This window comes from Rhinolophus ferrumequinum, chromosome 8 (genome assembly GCF_004115265.2).
Source record: "Rhinolophus ferrumequinum isolate MPI-CBG mRhiFer1 chromosome 8, mRhiFer1_v1.p, whole genome shotgun sequence".
NCBI lineage: Eukaryota > Metazoa > Chordata > Mammalia > Chiroptera > Rhinolophidae > Rhinolophus > Rhinolophus ferrumequinum.
In genome coordinates this window covers 23,463,669-23,488,793 of record NC_046291.1, presented here as the reverse complement: position 1 = coordinate 23,488,793, position 25,125 = coordinate 23,463,669, and the positions used below count along the sequence as shown (strand labels likewise).

The 25,125-nt window shown below is 33.9% G+C and overlaps 1 protein-coding gene and 1 pseudogene across 1 annotated transcript in view; one reads left to right on the top strand and one right to left on the bottom strand.

Moving 5' to 3' along the window:
* KANSL1L (KAT8 regulatory NSL complex subunit 1 like) overlaps nt 1-24,621 on the bottom strand; it is an 84,434-nt gene extending 59,813 nt beyond the window's left edge. Inside the window, 4 exon segments of the mRNA XM_033113088.1 lie at nt 1,439-1,580; nt 20,589-21,705; nt 23,771-23,803; nt 24,452-24,621. Of these exon segments, the coding sequence (XP_032968979.1) occupies nt 1,439-1,580; nt 20,589-21,676 (1,230 nt within the window). The 5' untranslated portion in view covers nt 21,677-21,705; nt 23,771-23,803; nt 24,452-24,621.
* Nucleotides 5,355-5,760, top strand: LOC117026356 (fatty acid-binding protein 5-like; annotated as a pseudogene).
* Nucleotides 24,622-25,125: the final 504 nt, after the last annotated feature.

The window sequence follows — 25,125 nt, the reverse complement described above, 5'->3', positions numbered from 1 at the left end:
TAAATAAATAAATAAATAAATAAATGAAAAGACAAGATACAACATGAGTGATCTGTAATATTCATAACTGACCAAGAATAGTATCCAAATTCACAAATACATGCACACCACCACCACCACTACCACCTCCCAAAAGGAATAAAAAAGGTAAGTTAACTCGTACACCAAAAAAAAAAGAACAAAGATAGAAAGAAAAGTTGATGATTAATTACCCTGACGCCCAATCTCACAATATTCAGTGACAAATTAAAACAGCAATAAAATAATATTTCAAACTCTTTATAGAGGTCAAAAAATATAAATGTGGGCAACAATGTGGAGAAACAGGAGCTCTTATGCACTTGGCTAGTGGGAATACTGATTATCCAATTCCATCAATGAGTATAAGAAAGCTGAAGACAGCTATGCCTAATATCCAGCACTTCCACTTTTAGACATATAGTCAAGAGAAGCTGTCCATAAGCTCATAAAAAACACATAACAGATAGTCATTGCAATACTGTTTTTACTAGCATAAAAAATGGAAACAATGTCTATCAAAGGAAAATAGGAAAAGACATAAACCTTCATTGTATTTATACAATTCAATTCCATTCATACAATTAAAAACATAAAGGATAAAATGCATAAATATCATGCTGAGCAAAAACAAACAGGTTGCAAAAGTGTTTGTTATATGTATAATTTATATAGACTTCAAAGGCATAGGAAATAAATATTATTTGTAGATACAGATAGACACCTATGTGCCAACAGTATAAAAACATACATAAAAATAATAAATATCAAAAAATGTTGGAATCAGAATAGTGGTTACAGTGGCATGAGGAAAGAATGGGATTAGGAAGGACTATTTAAGTACCTCAACTGTACAGATAATGCTTTATTATTCTAGAAACTAAACTCATACTGGCAAAATTTTACATTCAATAAATTTTGGGGTGGATACACAGGTGTTCATCATATTGCTCTCTGGAACTTTTTATGTTTATAAATTTTTTAAAAAACTTTTATTTATTTAAGTGTATTTTTCTAGGACCCATCAGCTCTAAGTCAAGTAGTTGTTTTAATCTAGTTGTGGAGGGCGCAGCTCACAGTGGCCCATGTGGGGATCAAACCGGCAACCTTGTTGTTAAGAGCACGGTACTATAAACCAACTAAGCTAACCGGCCCCATTTATAATTTTTTAAAAAGCAAAACAAACAAACACTCTATCCTATTAAATGGAATCCAACAAAAAAGTTCTGAATTGCTTAAGTATAAATGATCATCATAAATACAAAAGCATTATAAAGGTAGCTCCAATTTATAGTTATTAATATATTAAAATCTTAACATCATTTTTATAAAGGCTCGTAACAATTACTTTGTGTGGAGAAATGAGGAGAAACTAAAACAGTAATTTTTTTTTAAAAAAATAGAAGAACACAGAAAATACCTTGGAGGCACGAATCTGCCTGTGAACATCCGTCAGTTGTTGGATTTTGTATTCTAGCTCTGAAATCTGGGCTTGAAGCCATGTCCATCGGCTGCCAACTCTTGCTCTGTCTACAAGCCACTTCCATTCAGTACTACAGTTACTGTAAACAAGACATACAGTGTTAGTCAAAGCACAAAGGCAATCAAGTTTTCACAGAGTCTGCTTAATAACTTCCCTGGCTCCTGTTATAAAATCCCAATTTCCTTTCCAAAACATCTAATTACATGAAACAAGAATGTCATATCAACTTCTTATCAAAGAAAAAGACTTAATTTTCTTATCTTTCTATCCCACAAACACCTGTTTTTATTCAATATTACTTACCCAGCAGTAGGATAATTTCCTTTGCTACTTAATACTTTATTAATGCTGAAGGGCTGAAATAAGAGTGGGCCAGCAAAGGAAAGGAAACAAGAATGACAATACCAACACCCTGTAAAAACTGTTACATGGGCTTTTATATGCAAGCAGATGTCATTTGAACTGTGCTAGATCTAAATCTATGCAACGAATCATAGGTACTCAATTTTACTATACGTAAGTTTCCTTTGCTAAAACAGAAATCATTAGCTAATTAAATACCTAAAATCAATTTAAAGAAATGGTCAAAATTATCAAAAATATGAATGTTCAGCTACATTTCAAATAAGCATACCAAATATATAGATCTTAACATGTCTATTAAAATAAACAGCTTGTTAAAAACCTGATTCCCAGCATTCATAGGCCAGAGATGATAAATAATTTATATTAAGCCTTACTTTCACACATATTTGCACCCTAGTTCCTCTATCTTTCCGCAAAGGCACTACTCTAATCCAGTTTGAAAGACTATACATTAATTACTTTGTGAAAATATTCCAACCACTTCAACTAGAAAACAATTATTTGGTGTGTGTGTGTGTTTGTGTGTGTGTTTGGGATAATTAAGAGCTGCAGAATGCCAAGGAAAAACATGACAGAGATTAAAGATACAACTGAAGGGAAATAACTACTTAATGGCAAAATACAAACTTTATGAAATATTGTCCAAAAACTGCATTTATTGTCAAAACCCACAGCATGTACACCAAGAGTGAACCCTAACGTAAACTATGGACTTCAGGTGATAATGATGTTGACGTAGGATCATTGGTTGTAACAAATGCACTAGTCTGGTGCAGTACATGGATAGTGGAGTAGGTTATATTTGTGTAGGTACAAAGGGTATGGGAACTTTATTTTCTGCTTAATTTTGCTGTAAACTTAAAACTGCTCTAAAAAATAAAGTTTATTAATTTTTTTAAAACACATTTAATCATAATGGAATATTTTTCATATTAACTTTGGCCAGAGGTAACATTTATCCTAAGAGATCATTTATTGTCAGAGAAATGAAATACAATTATTGTTAAGTTTACTATACAGAATTTATCCATTATAACAGGATTTTACATCACATCAATATTCCCAAAAGGCTATTTTTTTTTAAAGATCCTAGTTGTATACAGTGTGATTGAGGAGACCTTAATATAATTGAGAGGACTTCTCTTGGTATTATTATTTATTCAGTTGATCATCATTATTGTGATTTTGTAAATTTGACACTTAAATCACATTTTCATAATTATGGACAAAATAAAGGAGAATGCCTATTCAAAACACACTAATCACAGATAATATTTGATAACACTAACTGTCAATCGAGATTAGTGAGGAAGGCAAGGGCAAGATCATGTAGTAGTTATACTGGTAAGGGTAAAAGTGTTGAATTTTATGCAAAAAGGAAGTTCTTAACAAGATAGCAACAAAAACATTTATTCTGAGCACTCGGACTACTTGTAGAGAAAGCACTGAAGTGGGATATGAGAAGACATAAGGTATGCTAGTATATTGGGATGCTAGTATAATAATCTGGGTGTGGCACATAAAATTGTGATCTCCAAATATTTCATGTGCTGTCCTACATTTCCCAGACTTTTTTGCACTTAGGTTGGAACCATGTGGCTAGTTCTGACCAATGCGCTGTAAGCAAAAGTGATCTAGTCATTTCCAATCCACTTGACAAACTTCAAAGCCTCTAGTGCAGATACCATAGTACAGCTGTAAGATGGAGTAAGATCACAGACCAAACCACACTGGACTTTAGGTAAGCCATGGTAAACCTTTGCTGTGGTAAACTACTGAGATTAGGAGGTTAATTTATTATTCTAAATATAAGCTATTCTGACTAACGCATTGACTAAAAGATGAAAATGGCTTGGACTGGGAAAGAGGCAGGAGATAAAGAAGAGATGAAGATGAGAGGATGGATTCAAGGTTTATTTTAAAGTTGACAGGATTTATAGAAGTATGGTGTGGAGTAAGCATGGGGAAATCAATGATGATCTTAAACATTCTTTCATTAGATTTTGTCCCAGTTGGAAAATTTCCCTATAACATGCAATTTTGCTTGGCTACCAAAGTGATAATTAGCTAATAGTCAAATATAATAAAGAAAAAAATTTTCATGGAGTTCATGTTATTGTACTTCTACTAAAAATAATGATATTCAAATTAAATTTACAAAAATCACTTTTATGTTCATATGTTACATTATACAAACAGAAAAATAGCAATATCAGATTAAATTAAGTAAACTAATGATGGGGCTTTGTGATATGTAAAATGAATTTTCTGGAAAGGATAATATTGTCCTACATTTTGATAGGAGTGAATAAAATCTATGTACTATAATTAAAAGTGGTATACAAGCTTTTCCACCAAAACTGATCTCCTGCTTGAGAACATTTTTCTCAAAAATAGTTAACATTGCAAACATGTTACAGATAAGCATATGGCTATCTCACACAAAGGAGGTTAACACCTGTTGTACCCTGAAGTCAAAAGATGTTTTATGTAAACAACTTATATAACCAATGATGTAATGGTTTATATAATTTAGAGAATAACCAATGAGAACAGAGCTGATGCAATAACAAATAAAAATATGAGGCATATCCAGAGTGTCTAGACTTCCTAATTAGCATAATAGACTGGCCTGCCAGACCACTAACATTGACTCCCTGCATCGCTCTGGTGTGTTTAACTGATCACAGACCACCAAATGCTGACCATAAGGAGCAGCTTCCTCCTTCCAGTGAAGATAGGAGCAAAGACATCAGTGAGTGGACATCACTGGGGCAGTGAGACTAGTCAGTCCCCAGAAAGGCAGCAAATGCCTTCAATCCCCATCCTTGCAGTCACCACTGAACTTGGTGAAGGAAATAAATACAAGCTGTTGAAACCAAGTTGTTTTAAGTAGAATTTCTCTTGGTACCGGTACTAACCTATTGTCAACATCATGAATCTACATCCCTGTTTTGAACTTGAAGTGTAGTTTCTCAGAAAAAGACAAGAGTTTTCTAATATTATATCTTAAGTGACCAAGACTTAGAGGGACTGGTATGAAATCTTTAACATAAAGATTTTTTTAGCTCACTAATAACAATGAATTAACTATGATAAAAAATCAAAGAAGATTCAGTTGTGGAAAATGACAATCCCAAGAAAAGTAAGGGTTAGCCTGGGAAAAACATTAAATTCAGCCAAACTTCTCCATTGGTGTTTTCTCACCTAGGAAGAGCTTATCCTTCCCTGGAATTTGACTGCCTTAGACCAGGGGTTGGCCATTTTTTCCTGCAAAGAGGCAGGTAGTAAATATTTTAGGCTTTGTGGGCTGCCTGGTCTGTAACAACTCCTCAAATCTGTCATTATAGCATGAGAGCACCCATAGACGACACATAAATGAATGGGTGTGACTGCATTCCAAGAAAAGTTTTTGTACAGTCAATGGAGCCATACTGCCCCGCGCCACACTCTGCTCTGCCCGCCTAGCACGCTGCCCTGGGCCACCATGGCCACCACTCAGCAGCTGGTAGGAAGATGGCACTTGTTAGAGAGCAAAGGCTTTGATAAGTACATGAAGGAAGGATGATTAGAATGGCTCTGCAAAAAGTGGGTGTCACGGCCAAACCAGATTTTGTTATCACTTCTGACGGCAAAAACCTTACCATAAAAACCGAGAACACATTGAAAATAACAGTTTTCATGTAACTTAAGACAGAAGTTTGAAGAAACTACAGCTGATAGCAGAAAATCTCAGACTGTCTGCAGCTGTATAGATGGTACATTGGTTCAATTATCAAGTATGGGATGGGAAGGAAAGCACAATAACAAGAAAATTGGAAGATGGGAAATTAGTGTAGGAATGTGTCATGAACAATGTCACCTGTACTCAGATCTATGAAAAAGTAGAGTAAAAATTCCATCCCTCTTCTGGACAGGAATTAGTTGCGAGGATAAACAAGCTAAGTTCAATGAGCAAATCTCTCCATGCTTTTTTTGTTGTTGTTACTGTGTTCAATTATCTTTATCACAAACATTTTACATGCAACTATTTCCAAGTCTTGGTTTAATTAGGATCTTCACTTTGGTTAGTAAATAAATGTGTTTATGGAAAAAAGAAAAAAAAGTCAACAGGCCAGTTTGGTCCATGGGCCGTAGTTCTCCAATCTCTGACATAAACCATGTTTGCATATGCTTCTCATGGTTCCCGAGGGATTATGACTTCATTTGACAAAATTTCTACTCAAATCTTTTGCTCACATTTGAGTTTTCTTCTTACTTACACAAGACCTGTGTCAGACTGCATGTATTGGAAATACACATAATTCCCAGTCTGTAGCTTGTCTTTTATTTTCCTAATGGTGTCTTCTGAGCAGCAAAAAATTCTAATTTTGATGAAGCCCAATTTATTAAACTCTCCTTTTATGGATAGCTCTTTTGATGTCCTAAGAAATCTTTGCCTAACACAAAGTCATAAAGATTTATTCATGTTTCTAAAATTTCAAGAAGTTTGAGTTTTAACTTTTAGATCTATAATCCAACTCAAATTTATTTCTGTATATAGTGTGAGGTAAGAGTTCAGATTTATTTTTTTCTATAGGGTATTTAGTTTCTGAACTATTTGTTGAAAGATTCTATTATTCTTTAATAGGAAAAAAAAGCTATTCTTGAATAAATAAAAGACTGTCTAGGAACACTTATATCTGTTGTAAACACTACACACACACCCCTTAGGATATCTGTCTATCTCAACAGCTTAACTCAATACCACCCTATTATAGTTTAGAGTAATCCTTAAAATCCATTAGTGTAAATTCTCCAACTTTGTTCTTTCTCAGTATTGTTTTGAACATCTAAATTTGACAAACAGCTTGTCAATCTCCACCAAAAAAAAGAAAAAAAAAACTTGAACAAATTTTCTTAGCTTTTATTTAGAAGTATTATTCTGCCTTTGTTTCTTAAAACATCGTTTCACTGGATAGAGAATTTTAGGTTGACTTTTTTTTTTTTCCTTTCAGCACTTTAAACATACCATTCCATTTTCTGGTTTGCATGCCTTCTGATGAGAAGACAGCAGTGATTTGTTTTTTTTGGTATATCTCTGATCTCCTAAATATATAAAATGTCTCCCCTCCCACTTACTGCTTTTAAGATTTTCTCCACGTCACTACAACTCTGTCATTTGACTACAATATACCTTGGTGTGGTTTTATTTTTGTCCTGTTTGTGATTTCCTTAATTTCTTGTATCTATGATTTTATGGGTTTTAGCAAATTTGGAAAAATTGTGGCCATTATTTTACCTAGTATTTTTTTTCTTTCTCCCCTCCCTCTTACATCTAGACCTCCAATTCCATAAATGTTAGAACTTTTGATATTGTATCCAGGTCTCTACTGTATAGTTCATTTTCTTTTTGGTCTTTTTGCCCTATGAGCTTCAGTTTGGATAGTTTGTATTGTATGTTAAAATTTATTGATCACTTATGACTACCTACACTCTTGTTAAGCTCAAACAATAGTTTTCATTTCAGATATTATATTTTTCCCCTAAAAGTTCAGTGGTTCTTTATGTACATTCAATTTCTCATTAGTTCTTGAGACTATATACAAAAGATATTTTAAAGTCTTTCCGAACAAATCTCACCATGCCTGGCATTTCTGTGTCTGTTTCTATTTAGGATTTTTCTCCTCCTTCTTTGCATGTCTAATATGTAGATATCTATCTATATATATATATATTTATATAGATATTTATATATTTATATATATAGATCTATATACCTAGATATATAAGTATAAATATCTATATATCATATATATAGATCTATATATAGATATATATATTTATACAGATATGTTTATATATATTTATATAGATATTTATATATAGATTTGTATATATCTATATATATAAATCTATATATATCTACATATATATATATGACGTATTATTATGGACATTATGAATATTACCATTGTTGAAATTCTGGATTTTATGGTCTTCCTTGAGAGTGATAAATTTTATTTCAACAGGTTATTAAATTACTTGCTGTCCAACTTCATTCTTTTCAGCTTGCTTTCAAGATCTGTTAGAGGTATAGAGTAGCCAGACTAGAACTAATTTCACCTTACTCTTAGAAGTGTGACCTTTCTGGGGTCTCTTTGTAATGCTCCAAATGTTCAATGAAGTCTCTCTACTCTGCTTATTCAGAACTCAAACGTCTCTCAAACCTTATGCACATTGGAAATTATTCAGATTACAGATTCCTGATAGTTCTTTGTCCGCCTCTGTGGAGTTTCATCTACACATGCATAGGTTAGTATTCAACAAAATTCTCTTAAGGAGACCACATGAAGATTTCTGGAGCCTTTTGTAGATTCCTCAACTTCAGTCTTCTGATCTCCAGCTTTCTCAGTCTCCCAAACTTGAATCTTTGTCTTAATTAGGTAAGATCATTGTGCTCCACTTGGCTTTCTTCTCCCTGCATCAGAGATCATAAAGTGCCTTCCAGCAGAAAATGAGGGCAATCACAGGGGTCACCTCATCTGTTTCTCTTTTCTCAGGAGTCACTGAATCTCTGTCCTTTGATGCCTTAGGTCCTTTATGTCCATTTTCTGAAAACAGTGATTGTTTCATACATTTTGTCCAGTTTTCTAGTTATTTACAACCATGAGCAAGTATAGTACTAGGACTCCACTGCATTATGGCAAAGAACTTTATCTTGTGTATGTGTGTTCTACCTTTCTCATTCCCTAACAGTTTCTAATATTTCATACTCAAAATATCATCCAAAGTATCATTGCCTTAAAAAAGAAAAAAGAAAAGAAAAGACAACAACAAATTACAGTTGTATATTGGGCCAGAATCTTTAAAGAAAAAACAAACAAACATTAAAGTAGTTCATAGATTCCTTCTTTGAAGGTTTCTGGACAATTTCATACAAGCAGAGCTTTTTATCTATCCTGTATCATGCATTTATCTCTAAATTGTTCTGTGAGAAAAACAGTGATATCATGCTTAAGCCACTAGTTTTAAGTATCTTTCTTACAACGACTTAGCGTTACAGAAATTGCTATGACCAATACAGTGGGCCATGAGAGAAACCCAAAACATGTTATATTAACTTAGAGGTAGGACAGTTAAGCAGATAGGAAAGGGATGGTATGGTTAGTTATCCATCCATTTGCTATATATATACTAACAAAACATGATCATTTAAAAGAGAGACCAAGTGCCTGCCAAGACTATAGTTCCAGCAGAAGCAGTTAGAAAATGTTAGGTGTTGGCTGTTCCTTGTTGTTTTAAGCCCAATATAAATGAATTTAGGCAAGAATTGGTTTATAAGCAGAGACAAAAGGGAGTACAACTCAACTTAGGGAGGCTTTGACTATAGCCTACTTCTAATTTAATGGATAATCCAATAACACAGGAACTTGAAGGAATAGAAAAGCCAACTGCTTCTCTGCATATAAACACACACACACACACACACACACACACACACACACACACACAAATGTATTCCAAGAATCTCTTGTAAAGAGCTATAAGTCACACAATGAGAGCCAGCTTAGGAGCAAAAATCAGATGAATTCCTACCCAAATGTTCAGTAGCCTCAAGGTAGCAGTCATTAAACTGAGGGAGAGAGGACAATAACTAGTAAACTAACTAGTCTTTATGATTAACAACTAGGACCAAATAAGACCTTTGGCTGTGATATTTTCACATGTAACTGACTGGATCAACCAGAATGTAAACCCACATTTTTTAGGGAACTCTATTATCATGAAAACACCACAAGCCTAACATCTAGCGAGCCCAAATCTGCACCAAAAGGAAGCAGCGTGAGAATGCAGTGCAGTTTTCAATAAGGGTGCACGCTCCAACACCTACTTCACATATAGACACAAAGGATAATGGATAAGGAATAATTCCCAAAGAGCAAAGTCGGGGACGATGGAGGACAAAGGAGTTTCTCTAAGAAAGCAGAATTAGCATCCTATCAAGATGTTACTCTAGTTCCGGAGCAAGGAGTCTTATTAATTACTGTAAGGACGAGGAACTATCATGTGTATCCTGTCCTCTTTTCCCACTGGGACTGTTTGTTGCAGCTTTCCTGTCCCTACTCCAACATACATACAAGAAACAAGAGGGCAAGACGGTTAGAAAACATTTCTATTAGTTTACAGGTCACCACATCATAAGGAACCTCATCTGGATCTGACAAAGAGAAATTGACTCCACCCATTGAATGTGACTTTGAGTTGTCATCCTTCAGGAGTCGATGTGCTTTCCCTATGAGAAGGAAATGCACGGATATTTTAGTGGCCAAAGGGGCAAACTGAACAGACTGTGTATTTTCCCTCAATATCTATTTTTTAAATAATAACCTCCCCACCCCCGAGTTTTAGTTGAGTCCATGACAGTTCTGCTAAAGACTGCATTTTCCAGCCTTACTTGCAGTTAGGTGTGAGTATGTGTCTAAGTTCTTGACAATCAGATATGAGCCAAAATAATGTGCAACCTCTGTCATTAAAAACGATTAGGTGTGGAAATCAGATAAAGCACAAGTGACTTAGTATCAACAATGCAGGCAAGGACAGCATCCTAGAGGATAGCAAAGCCAACAGCTCCCTGCAAGACCCTGTGAAGCAAATCTAAATCCTTACAAAATGAGGAAAAATGTCTATATATTCATGTCGAGGTCTTCTTGTTACCTTAACACACTCTTCCTTCAAAAATATTTTATGCAATTCGAGTCATTTAGGTTAACAAGTCCTTATTAAAATGTTCATTGTCTTCAAGAAAATTAAGTCTCATTGACACACAAGTTAATAACATTAATATTCTACCACACAGTTGTATATACACACAGAAAAAAACAAACACTTAAACAAAAAATAAATAAATAAAAACAGTTGTGAACTCTAGGAAATTCTGACATAGAGGTAAACCAAGGAGTGGGATTTACACTGTCCAAGGATAATCTGAGATTGGAACTTAAAAAGGGTTCCCTAAAAGGAAGCAGAAATGAAAGGGAACAAAAACAATCTTCATATATTATTCAATTCTGCCTATAACTCTGGAAGAACTAGGTGTTCTAAACTGAAATTTTCAGTATTAGTTTAAAAGAAGTCACATATCAGACTGGCAAATTTAAATTTACTCCTGTTCTCCTACTACAATCTACCCAACCCCTTCCCCCAGCCAACCCAGCCAAAGAAAGGATGAAAGAAATAAAGGAGAGGTTGGGAATACTTATTCACTCTTTCAATACTACCCCTTTCTATTACATGGCAAGAATTTTGAAAGTTAATGGTCTGTTTTTAAAATTCTTACGTAATACCAAGCACTGACAACTAGGGACATATTAAATAAAGGAAATAAATGAATTATTTAAACTGATCAAAACCTACTTGCTAAAGGAACAAGCTAAAGTCACATGCTTTAGCAGTTCAACAAGCAGTGTGTGTGTGTGTCTCTTTTGCTCAGGAAGCCAGGCCACCACATAGTGGTTCCAAATTACAGTAGTCCTCCTTATCCATGGGGAATATATTCCAAACCCCGCAGTGGATGCCTGAAACAGTGGTTAGTATTAAACTCTATTTATATTATTTTTTTCCTATACATACATACCTATGATAAAGTTTAATTTATAAATTAGGCACAGTAAAAGATACACAACAGTAACTCAAAATAAAACAGAACAATTATGACAATATATTGTAACAAAAGTTGTAAGAGTGTGATCTGTCTCTGTTCACGTCTTCCACCTCACGTGTAATGTGTTTTTTATCTTAACTAAGCACTGATATCATGCACTGTAGCCATAACTTTTAGTTTGAGGTGTGGCAGAAACACTTGCATGAATTTATTTTGCATTTATTACAATTTCACAGATAGAAGATTCATTCTTACCATACATCTTAGCAACATCAACATACAATTTTTTTTCTTTCCTTAAGAACTCTCACTTAAAGGAAGCACTTTATGACTTCTATTTAGCATATCCAAATTGCTAACATCACTACTCTTATACTTTGGGGCATTATGTAAAATAAGAATTACTTGAACACAAGCACTGAGATACCATGACAGTCAATCTAATAACCAAGATGGCTACAAAGTGACTAAGAGGCTGGTAGCATATTACATTGTGGTACCATTGGACAAAGGGATGATTCACGCCCTGGGCAGGACGGACTGGGACAGTATGAGATTTCATCATGCTACTCAGAACAGCGTGTAATTTAAAACTTATGAATTGGTTATTTCTAGAATTTTTCCATTTAATATTTTTGGACTGAAGTTGACCATGGGTAACTGAAACCACTAGAAGTGAAACCACAGGTAAGGGGGGACTACTGTCCTTTACACTGCACAAGGGCCTACCGAAAAGGGCAAGCAGAGCTAAACTCTCGCAAGAGCTCTGCATGCCAAACCCTGCAATTACAAATCTAAACCTGCTCAGCAGAAGGAGCACCTCCTTCTACTGCACACAAAAGGGCAAGTAGTGGCCACTACGATGGGCAATGAAATAAAAGACGATTAGCCTGTGCTTGTTAGTCAGAAAGGCGACTATCACTAACCCAGAATTGAGGACAGGCATTTCTGCTGTAACACCATACATGCATTCCTGAATAACCCCATGTTCTACAAAATTAAAATAGCTGAACTTCTGAAGAAAACAGAATTAGAGCCAGACCACTCAAAACCTATAGAATTTTTAAATCTGAGTCCTAACAAAACAGTAACAATCCTTATAAAAATATTAGTACAATTTAACTTTCCACTGGCATTTGTATCAACAAGCCAGTCCATCCTTTAAAGTTTCATGCCCAGAAGCTCATGCTTCTTCCTTTGAAGTGGGTCCTTGAAGATATTCACTTCTAAGAAACCAGTTTAATAAAAATTAAAAATATCATCTGCTGGTAGCTTTCTTCATCAATTTCTTTTTAATACAAAGGAACTATCCTCACAGCTTCTTCAACTAAACTTACAACTTCCTCAGATCTTTTAACAGTGGGATATGTAGCAATTTTTAAAGCCAATAAACTAGCACTGTAATGCAATATCGAAGGTACTTTTACAGAATTTTCAGCATTTTTCTTATACTACTAAGGCTTTCTTTTTAGTTGTGAAAAAGTTTGCCCCTTGATCATTCTAAAACATTAACACGTTTAAAATGGTTTGGAAAAAAAATCCAAGCCAAATTCCACACTATATTGACATCATTCCCCTATATGCCAAATGTTAAGAAGTTTTTCAGATAGGAGGAAAATTGTATAGGTCAGGACTAGGATCTATATAAAGAGAGGAAGAACATTGGAAAATAAGTGAAAGTAAAATAACTTTTCCTTTTTTATCTTTAATGGATCTAATTGATAATGGATCTAATTGTTCAAAAATAATAATAGCTATAGATGATGTGATACAGAACTGTACACCTGAAATCTATGTAATTTTACTAACAATTGTCACCCCAATAAATTTAAATAATAATAATAATAATAATAATAGCAACAATGTAATCGATTATGTGTACCTGTTTGTGCTTGTATGTGAATGCTTATATATGCTTATGTGTAAGTGGAAGTAGTACAACGGACAGGATTAATGTTATTATAATATACTTGCACTAACCAGGAAGAGATATAATGTTACTTGAAAGACAACTTGGATAAGCTGTATAGGTATACTGCAAACTCTAGGGTAACCACTAAAAAGAGCAAACACAAAAAATAAAACAAAAAACACAGAAAAGTATAATGGATATGCTAAAAAAGGAGAGAAAGTACATCATATGAAATGTTCAATTACAACCACAAAAGGCAGAAAAAGGATGGAAGACAAAAATAGGAGCAAAAACCGAGGGTAACAAATAGAAAACAGTGACAAATATGGTAGATATTAATCTCTTATATCAATAATCACTTTAAACATCAACGATACAAATACACTAACTAAAAGACAGAAATTGTCAGAGTGGACCAAAAAACAAGACCCAACTAACTATACATTATCTATAAGAAAGTCACTGTAAATATAGACACATACAGATTAAAAGTAAAGGGGTGAAGAAAGTTATGCCAGGCTAACACTAATCAAAAGAAAGTGGCAGTAGTTATATTAAGTTCAAACAGAGCAGACTTCAGGGCAAGGAAAGTTATCATGGATAAAGAGGGACATTACATAAAAGGGTCAACAGTTCAAGAAAATAACAATCCTTAACGTGTATGAGCCTACTAAAAGAGCATCAAACTACGTGAGGCAAAAACTGATAGAACTGCAAGGAGAAATAAATTAATCCCCTATTATACTTAAAGACTTTAACACTTCCTCTATCAGAAATGCACAGATCCAGCAGGCAAAAAAATTTAACAGTACAGATACAGTTGAACTCAACAACACATTAATCAACTGGAAATAACTGACATCTAGAGCCTATTTCATCCAGCAACAGCAGATTACACACTCTTCTCAAGCCACTATGAATCAGTCACCGAAAGAGACCACATTCTGGGCAATAAAACACACTTTAACAATGTTTAAAAAAAAAGAGAGAGAGATTATATAATGTCTGCTCTCAGACCACAACGGAATTAAATTAGAAATCAGTAACAGAAAGATTAACTGGAAAATCCAAAACTACTTGGAGATTAAACAACACACTTCTAAGTAACACATGGGACAAAGAAAAAAACTCAAGAGAAATTTTAAAATATTATGAACTTAAATGAAAATGCAAATACAAATCATCAAAATGTATGGGATGCAGTGAAAACAATGCTTATGGGGAGAAGCATTACAAGAAATGCACAGAATTCATAGCATTAAATGCAAATATTAGAAATACAGATCTAAAATATCAATAATCTAAGTTTCTTTAGGAAACTGGGAAAAGGGTAAAATGAAACCAAAGTAAGTAGAAGAAATAATAAAAATTAGAGCAGAAATCAATGAAACTAGAAACACAAAAGCAATTGAGAAAATCAATGAAACCAAAAAGTGGTTCTTTGAAAAGATCAATAAAATCAATAAGCCTCTAACCAGGCTAACTAGAAAAAAAAAGAGATGAAAAAAATAACAAGTATCAGAAATGAAAGAGGAGAAATCCCCACAGATCCTATGGACACTAAAAGGATAATAAAGGAATATTATGAACAACTCTTAAGTCCACAAATTTGATAACCTAGATAAATGGGCGAATTGCTTGAAATACACAATTTGTCAAAACTCACACGAAGAAATAGACAATCTGAATAGGCCTATATCTATTAAAGAAATAGACTCAATGATTAATAACCTTCCAAAATGGAAAGCACCTAGCCCAAATGGTAAAAAAAAAACTGGTAAAAATCTACCAAAATTTTAAAGAAGAAATTTGACAAATTGTCTACAATCTCTTTCAGGAGGCAGAAGCAGAGGGACTACTTCCTAACTCATTCTATGAGGCCAGCATTACCCTGACACTAAAACCAAAACATTACAAAAGAAAACCACAGAGCGATATCTCACATAAAGATAAATGCAAAATTTTCAACAAAATATTAACAAATTGAATTCAACAATATATAAAAAGACACAAGCTATGACCAAGTAGGATTTATTCCAGGTTTGCAAGGCTGGTTCGACATTCAAAAATCAATTATGTAATCCTCATATCAACAGGCATCACATCATTATCATCGTATCACATCAAAAAGAAAAATCACATGATCATTATCAATAGACATACAAAAAGCATTTCACAAAATTCAACACCCTTTCATGATGAGAATTCACAGTAAAGTAAAAATAGAGGGAATTGCCTCAACTTGAAAGCTTATCTATCAAATACCTATAGATACATCATGCTTAATGGTGAGAAATTAGAAAATTTCTTGTTAGGATCAGGAACAAGGCAAGATATCCCCTCACCTCTTCTTTTCAACATCATACTAGAAATCCTAGCTATGCAATAAAACGAGAAGAGGAAAGAAAAGATGTACAGGTTTGTAAGGAACAAATAAAACTCTTGGTTTGCAGATGACATGATTATTTATGGGAAATATCCAAAAAACATCACACACACAAGAAACAAACTCTTGCAGCTACTAAGTGATTACAGCAAGGTTGCAGGATACAAGGTTAATACACAAAAGTCAACTGCTTTCCTGTATATTAGCAATAAATAAGTGGAATGTGAATTAAAAACACATCACCATGTACATTAGCACCCCCCAAAATGAAATACTTAGATATAAATCTTATAAAAAATTTATACATACAAGATCTGTATGAGAAAAACTATAGAACTCTGATGAAATATATCAAAGAACTAAATAAATAGATATACCATGTTCATGAATAGAAAGACTCAATATTGTCAATGTATCAGTTTTTCCCAACTTGATCCAGGAACTCAACATAATCCCAATCAAAATCCCAGCAAGTTGTTTTGTAGATAATGACAAACTGATTCTAGTTTATATGGAGAAGTAAAAGATCCAGGACAGCCAATACAATATTGAAGGAAAAACAACAAAGTCAGAGGACTGATGCTATCCATATTTAAGACTTAGTATAAAGAAAGCTACAGTAATCAATGCAATATGGTATGGATGAAAGAATATACAAATAGATCAATGAAACAGAGGAGAAAGCCCAGAAATAAACCCACATAAATATGATTAACTGATTTTTGACAAAGGAGCAAAGGCAATGCAATGGAGAAAGACAGTCTTTTCAACAAATGGTGTTGGAAAACTGGACATCCATATGCAAAACAAACAAAAAAAAGAATCTAGACACAGGCCTTACATTGTTACCAAGAATTAACTCAAAATGGATCATCAACCTAAACATAAGACACAAAACTATAAAACTCATAGATGATAACACAGGAGAAAATTTAGGTATGCATATGGTGATGACACTTTAGATAGAATATCAGAGGCATGATCCATGAAAGGAATAATTGGTAAGCTGGACTTCATTGAAGTTAAAAGCTTCTGCTCTGCAAAAGACTCTCAAGAGAATAAGACAAGGCACAGACTGGGAGAAAATATTTGCAAAAGACGTAACTGTTAAAGGACTGCTATCCAAAGTATACAAAGAACTCTTCAAACTCAACAAAAAAGAACCCAATTAAAAAGTAGGCAAAAGATTGAGGAACAAACACCTCATTAAATATTTTGTGTGTGTGTGTGTGTGTGTGTGTGTGTGTGTATGTATATGTATATGTGTGTGTGTGTGTGTATATATATATATAGAGAGAGAGAGAGAGAGGGAGAGAGAGAGAGAGAGAGACAAAATATGTATACACATTTTAAGAGATGTTATCTTAAATGTGTATACATTTTTTTGGAACCCCCGGTACACACACACACACACACACACACACACACAAGCAAGCATATGAAAAGATGCTCAACATCATATGTTGTTAGGGAATTGCAAATTAAAACAGTAAGATACCACTACACACCTATTAGAATAACCAAAATCCAAAACCCCGACATCATTAAATAACGGCAAGGATGTGGAGCAATAGGAATTCTCACTCACTACTGGTTGAAATGCAAAACAGTACAGTCATTTTAAAGAACAGTTTGGTAGGTTCTTAAAAAAACTAAGCACACTCTTATCATATGATCTAACAATGGCACTACTTGGTATTTATGCAAACGAACTGAAAATTTATGTCCACACAAAAAACCTACATGTGAATGTTTATAGCAGCTTTATTCATAATTTCCAAACCTGGAAGCAGCCGAGACATCTTTCAACAGGTGAATGTATAAATAAACTGTGGTTTATTTAGACAATGGAATATTATTCAAAGCTAGAAAGAAATGAGCTATCAAGCCAGGAAAAGACATGGTATACACTAAAATGCATATTACTAAGTCAAAAAAGCCAATCTGAAAAGTTACATATTGTATGATTCTAATTATATGTCTTTCTGGAAAAGACAAAACTAAGGAGATAGTGAAAAATTAGTGGTTGTCAAGAGTTGGGGGGAGAGAAGGATGAACAGGCAGAACACAGAGGATTTGTAGGGGAGTGAAACTATTGTGCATGATGCTATAAATATAATGGTGGATATATGTCATTATACATTTGTCCAAATCCGTAGAATGTACAACACGAAGAGGAAACTCTAATGTAAGCCACGGACTTTGAGTGATAATATGTCTATACAGCTTCACTGACTGCAACCAATGGCCACTGTGGTGAGGGATGTTGAAAATGAGAGAGGTTATGTGTGTGGCAGGCAGGGAATATATGAGAACTCTGTACTTTCTATTTAATTTTGCTGGCACCTTCACAAATTGTCACTCAAATTATTATTGCAATTTCTCTAGGATTGTTTTTCATTCAACTTTTCCTTTGTTGCCCATAAAAGTAAATAAAATAAAAATTAGACTTCTCCCACTCTTTCCAAAGTGTAGAGAATTTAACAGATAATGAATGCAAAAACAATTTGTCAACTTCACATTATACAAATAAAAAGGTACTCTAATTTGTAATTTATTAATGAAATATTAGTCTCTTTTTCTCTGTATGTCACACTGAGTTCATACTCCTATTAATCCAGTTCCTCAAAGGGAAATTCAACACTTGGTTCTTTACTTCTTTTCCTTTCCACTGGCAAAATAGGAAAGGGTAAAGAAAACTATGACTACTCATTTCTGTAGATCTGCAAGAAACTACCTATTTAGTTTTTTCAATCTGGAAAGATTCCCCTGATAGTTTATAACTAAACATCAACAGTTCTCCCTTCTTTGTTGATGAACATCTAATCTTGTTTAAAAGAATTTCCTTATCAAGACAATTTACATTCCAAAGTAAAAACTTAAAGAAAATTTGAACGTATGGGAACTAATTTGGGGAAATGATGGGGTTTTTCTCCCAACATCCAGGACGATTGTGTGATTTGGAAGATGCTGGCAAGTTTCCTTGAATAAGACAAAGAACCACATTTCTGTGTTAACTCTGTGAGTTTTCCCATATGCATCCTGAAAGAAAGTAACTGATATCATTTCCCCGCAGAAAAGAAATGCTAGAACTCTAAGGTCTTACCACCAGAGGAGAGGTAACATAATTGTAACAGTCGTCAGTGACTCACTCACATCCCCTCACACTTACCAGTTCAACACATACAGACCTGACTTCCAACTGCCAGCACCTGCATTTTTTTTGAGGTTTTTTGTTGTTATTGTTGTTACTTGAGCCTGCTTTGTCACCCAAGTAGCAGAACAGACATGCAAGCGAATTAACACAACCCAGAAACAGCCTTCACTCAGTGACTGATGGGATTTGATGCACAAATGATCCAGCTTCCTCACCTCTCACATGGTTAACTCAGGCATATGTTTTACAGTGACGCCCCAAGTTTCCTGTGGAATATTAAACTCCAATCTTCCACAATAGTAAAGTGCTTGATAAGACACTCTTTGCCCAATCAGTGCCAATAAGGTATAGGGTACTTTATATTTAAAATTTCATCTAATTATCTCCAGAACTCTAAGTAGACCAAAGAAGAGTTCTAATTTGGAGGGTAAAGAATAATTTCAACTTTTGCTCAAGGTCACAGAGCAAGCCATGATTGTAATAATAGTAATCCAGAATCTCTGTTCCTTCACCAAAGGAACACTGGGGTGGGGGTGGTGGTGGGAGGTTCCATTCATATTGTGCTATAAAGAGTGTATCACAAACCTATAAAAAACATAAAATACTTCCATTTTTCTTTCTGAAGGAAAATAACTTTTAAAAAAATTGTCTAACGCATACTAGTCTCTCAACCAAAAGTTATTTTTAAAGTATATCAGTAATGTCATTATGAATTAATCTATTGCCTACATAGGGAAAGGAAAAGGGACAAGTCAAATATATATTTAAAATAACAATGGTAATGGCAATGGTGAATGTGCTTTCCAATTTCCTAAAACAATTATATTCCTTCACAGCTAAACTTCCTACTCAGAGTGAAGGAATTTGTTTTTCTTATCAGGACTATAAACTTAAAAGAAAAAAAAAGGCATTTATAATAATATAATCTAAGATTTTAAAGATAAATATAATCATTTTTAGTTATCAATATTTAAAAAATGCAAATGTTAATATAATAAAATAATTACTTTTAAATGTCCATAGTTTTGCATATTTTATTCATTCATTCATTGAACACACGCTCATGCTGGTTCTAAGATGTACAAGATAATTCTTGTGGCCAGTTTGGTACTAGAGACAAAGGAAGAAAGGGCAGGAAAATCAAGCAAAGATTAAATCACAGAGTGGAAAAAAAGATAAATATATAGAGAGCAATTTCATGGATTGCCAACCTCAATTTTTGTACCTTTACAACTACATGTACGAGTACAGAAAAATTATAACTTTTTTAGTTTTAGCTACTTACATATTGGCTAGATCACTTAAGCAAAATTTTAGGCCTTGTCAATAGTCTATTCAAGAATAGCAACAATGCTTACTTATAGCTAATTAGCTTTTATTACTCCTGTATTGGTATTTCCCAGATAGAGCAATTGGGTCACTTATTTTTAAGTAGTATGTATATATTCACACACAGCAGTTTAACAAATGAAACAGTTTTTAAAAATTCACCAGTTCTATAACTTAAAGATTAAGGCATTAAGATTTTAGAAAATCTATTTCCTTTTAACACATCTTGAAATCAAGACAAAATTGCTGCCATATACATAACAGTAAAAGGTCTCATAATAATTTTGCACTTACACTGCCACATTATTTTTAATGGTATATTCATCCAAATCATCGTCAGAGCTGCTATCAGTTGCATCAGAATCCAGACCCTCTTCAACATGAGACAACAGCCCTGTAGCAGACAGTGCAAATCTTTGGATTTCTGCAGCTGTACACCGTGCAAAGCCATTTTTTGTATCATTCCACAATTTACTCTCTGCAGTCAATAGGTTGATATCTGGCTTAATTTCAGTGCACTGAGATAAACTGTTATCCGAAATTGTGGTAGGTTCATGAAAGATCTTCATTTTGGGGAGTTGATGTTTCATAGAAAATTTCATTTGCTGACCATAGTGCTTGACAACATGCTTTGCCAGGCACATCTGCAAATGTTTCTGAGTTCTTCTAGCTTGGCTAAGTAAAGTTTTCTGTTTACTTACACAATGAAGTAAACGAGCATTCACTTCCTCCTCTTTTTCAGCAGCTGAGGAACTAACAGGCACATTTGAATGGCTGGGCCCAATTTTCTTTTGGGCACAGTGCAATAAACCCTTTTTAATCTCAGCATTAGTACCTTTATCCAAAAGTGCATTCTTTTGGTACCGTTGACAGTTTTGTAGTTGTACCTTATCTACATTAGTGTCTTGGGTTATATTTGAATCCAGAATAACTTTTACATCTGTCATGCACTGACTTGTGGTATCAGACAGAGGTTCCTTTTTGACGAACTCTTCAGAATGCGAATGAGAGATTTTACTGAGCTGAATGTTATTGCCATTATACAGTATGTTTTTCAGTTTATTGCAATTGGGCTCCCCTAATTTCTTCTGTTTATAATTCTCATTGTATTTATTTAATGTAGAATTAGAAGTCATTAAAAGAACTGTCTGATAACGTTTTGAAGACTGAGGGGAGCCAAAATGTTTTAAATTCACAAAATTAGTGTTAAGGGTAGGTTCAGGAGTAGGAAATCCCAGCATCTGAGAGAAAGTGTCTCCCTTTAGCTTTTCATCTACAGTTCTTGAACTTTCCATGCATAGTATCTTGTCAGACTCCATGGTACTTGGCAAAGATGAAAACCAGATACCCTTTGTTGCTGCCTCCCTCAGAGCTGGGGTCATGGCGAATCCAGCAGATAATTACTGGAAACCTAAAATAATGTAAAAATAAATAATCAAATATCTAGAAAAAAGTTTTATGCTTATAGTTTTTCCAAAGGCAACAATTTTAATGTTTCTGATTAAAATGTCAACAGAACCAACTCCTCCTTTATTTTCCAACTCCTAACACTATCTCTGCCCTTTTGTTCTAGTTCATAAAGAATTCAGCTAGGACTAAACTATTCTTCGGTCTGACTGTGAGCCTAATACCCAAGCTCCAGTTAAAGTTTCACACTACCTAGCACAAAAAGTGGTAGATAAATATTTGTGGGTGTAAATACAGTTGACCATTTGAAAAATGCAAGAGTTAAAGGCACCAACCTCTCACAGTCGAAAATTCACATATAACCTTTGACTCCTCAAAGTTATAACTTAGTTAATTCACACATATTTCGTATGTTGTATGTATTCTTACAATAAAATAAAGAAAATTTTGTTAAGAAAATCAGAAAAAATTTCTGTATATAAGTGGACCCACACAGTTCATACCTATGTTGTTCAAGGCTCAACTATACATCTCAAGATTCCATTTTTAAACAAAATTTAGAGAGAAAGTCAAAAGAAAACATTCCATCCTGGAATCTAGGTATCATACTAGAAAATGTGACTCAATCTCACACTTTCAGCCAAAAGTTAGAATTACTTATTTTTATAAAATATAATAAATTACTCTAAATGTCGATTTATCAATTTAAACTTAACAATCTGAACAGTATTACTAACTAAAATATACTAAAAATGCAAGATGTAAGTGAATTGAACTACAAATAAAAAAGTATATAATTTCACAGCTGTTAAAAATAATGTGATAATGAAAACTTGCCTAATCTGCTATGTGCAAAAATATTTCCTGAAAAAGCATCAGAAATAGTTTTTTCACTTTTCACAAATGGACAGTTATCAGTTATGACAGAAGCTATTATTCCTGCCTGGAAAGTAGTGGGAACTGTTACAGATGACCACTAAAAATTAATCCCATAATTAAACAGATTTCATTTTATCAAAAGAAAACATATAAAACCATATATTGTGAAATATAGAAGAAGTTAAAATTCAGTACCATTAAAAATTATGAAGATTGAACAGTGAAAAAATTTTATATCATTAACAATTAGACATTTTTGAAAACATTTTGAAACTATGATGCCCTGTATTTTTTGTTTCAACGCACGACAGTTAAGTCATTTAAAAAAAAATAAAAAAGGCCACACGCTCATACTGAATGCCTCCATTCAATGTTCTAGCTGTAACTCCACACCTTTAATTCCTATTTAAAAACACAACACTGAAAGCTAATTCTTTGAAAAGATTAGCAAGTGTTCAAAAGGAAAAAAAGGCACAAAAATTTCTATGCGATTAAGAAAAACAAAACACACACAGGGTTAAAAGCAAGTGATAGACTGGGAGAAAATATCTACGACATACATAACAAAGAAACAACATCCGGAATGCATAAAAAACTCCTACAAATGAGCACTGCATAGGGCAGTCAGGCACTGCGCTGATAATGACATTCAAACAGTCATTAAACACACACTCAATCTCACCAGGAATGAAGGAAATGTAGATTAACAAAACAAGAGACCAGTTTTCCAACCACCAAAAGGAAAAGAATGTTCTAAGTCTGAAAATCTCGCTTATAGGAATGTGAGTAAATAGATTTCTCACATCTGTTTAGACTATAAATTGATTCAGTAATTTGATAATAATGTGGAACATGTGTTTCTCACAGGTGCACAAAGAGCAGTGTTTGTAATAGCAAAGCATTCTTTCAAAGCATCCTAGATGTTTAACAGTAAGAGAATGGATAATAAAACACAATGGGATACTATATAGCAATTAAAAAGAATAACTTAGATCTCTATGTGCAATATGGACAAAAACAGTATCAAGTTAAAAAAACAACAGTGCAGAATATATAGAATGGTACCATATATAAAACACAAACACAAAACTATACCCACCATATATATATATATATACACACACACATACCCATATGTCTGTGTGTTTATGTGTTTATAAGACTAAAAAACAAACCAGAAAAATACCCACCAAATTTTTAACTATAGTTGCATCCGGTAAGTTCTGTGAAACAGAATTAAGAGTGGTGGTTTAAGATTAGTTGAATTTTAACTACAAAATTTTATTATTTGTGGTTAAAACACTAAATCCAAAAATGAACCAATGTTAATGGTTGTTAATACTGTATAATAAAAAATAGATATTTGCCTTTTTGTACTTTACTATATAACGTCTCAAAAAACAGTAGAGATTTCTATCTAATCCTCTCCCCAAGTTCTGTATGTCTCAAAATTTATATACTTTTCTGTATCAAAAATAATAAATTTTATATATAATAGATTCTCATTTGTCCTAAATACAAAAAAACAGCAGCAAAAAATAACCAGAAGTCAAATTCATAAAAGACTCTTTGAACCCAAGGTCCATAAGTTTCATACCTGTTTTCAAAAGAACAAGACAACAAATGAAGAAATAAAAATTCATAGACACAGACAATAGTTTAATGGTTACCAGAGGGTAAGGGGGTAGGAGAGTGGTAGATGTGGGTAACGGGGATCAAATATATGTTGATGGCAAGAGAACTGACTCTGGGTTGTGAATACCTAATGCAATATAAAGATGATGTATTACAGAATTGAACACCTGAAATCTATGTAACTTTACTAACAATTGTCATTAAAACACTTGACATTTTCATTAAAATCAAATTACCTTAATAATCCCCATCTCCTGGTATCGTATCCGTGCCATTCTGTAACCCTCGCCTCTTGAGTGTGGACTAGATTTAATGACTTGCTTTTAGCAAAAGAGAATGCAGCAGTGGTGATGGGATGTCACTTCCGAGATTAGGTTACAAAGAAACTGTGGTTTCCATTTCGTCACTTCTCTCACTCAGGGGTGCCAGCTGCCATGTTGTAAGCTGGAAGACCCACACAGAAAAGAACTAACATCTCCAGCCAACAGAACAATGACCTAAGGCCTGCTGATAGGTGTGTGAGTGATCTGAGCAGCAGATCCTTCCCCAGTCAAACCTTCAGATGACTGCAGCCTGAGCCAACACCTTGACTGCAGTCTTGTGAGAAACCTTGAACCAGAAGCACCCAACCATGCTATGCCTGGATTCCTAGATCACAGAAACTATAAAGTAAGTGCTTTAAGCCGTTAAATTTGGGGGCAATTTGTTAGGTAGCAATAGATAACCAATACATTTACATATGAAGACTTTTGGGTTCTAGTCTCTAGAAGGCCCAGCCATATCACAGTTCCTATTCTAGGATTTACATGGAGCTCCTATGTATTCTATTCCCAAGAAAGTCAAGCCTGAAAGTCTCTCTACTTTGCAACCAAAAGAAACTCATGAAAATAGATACGTCTCCTATAAATAA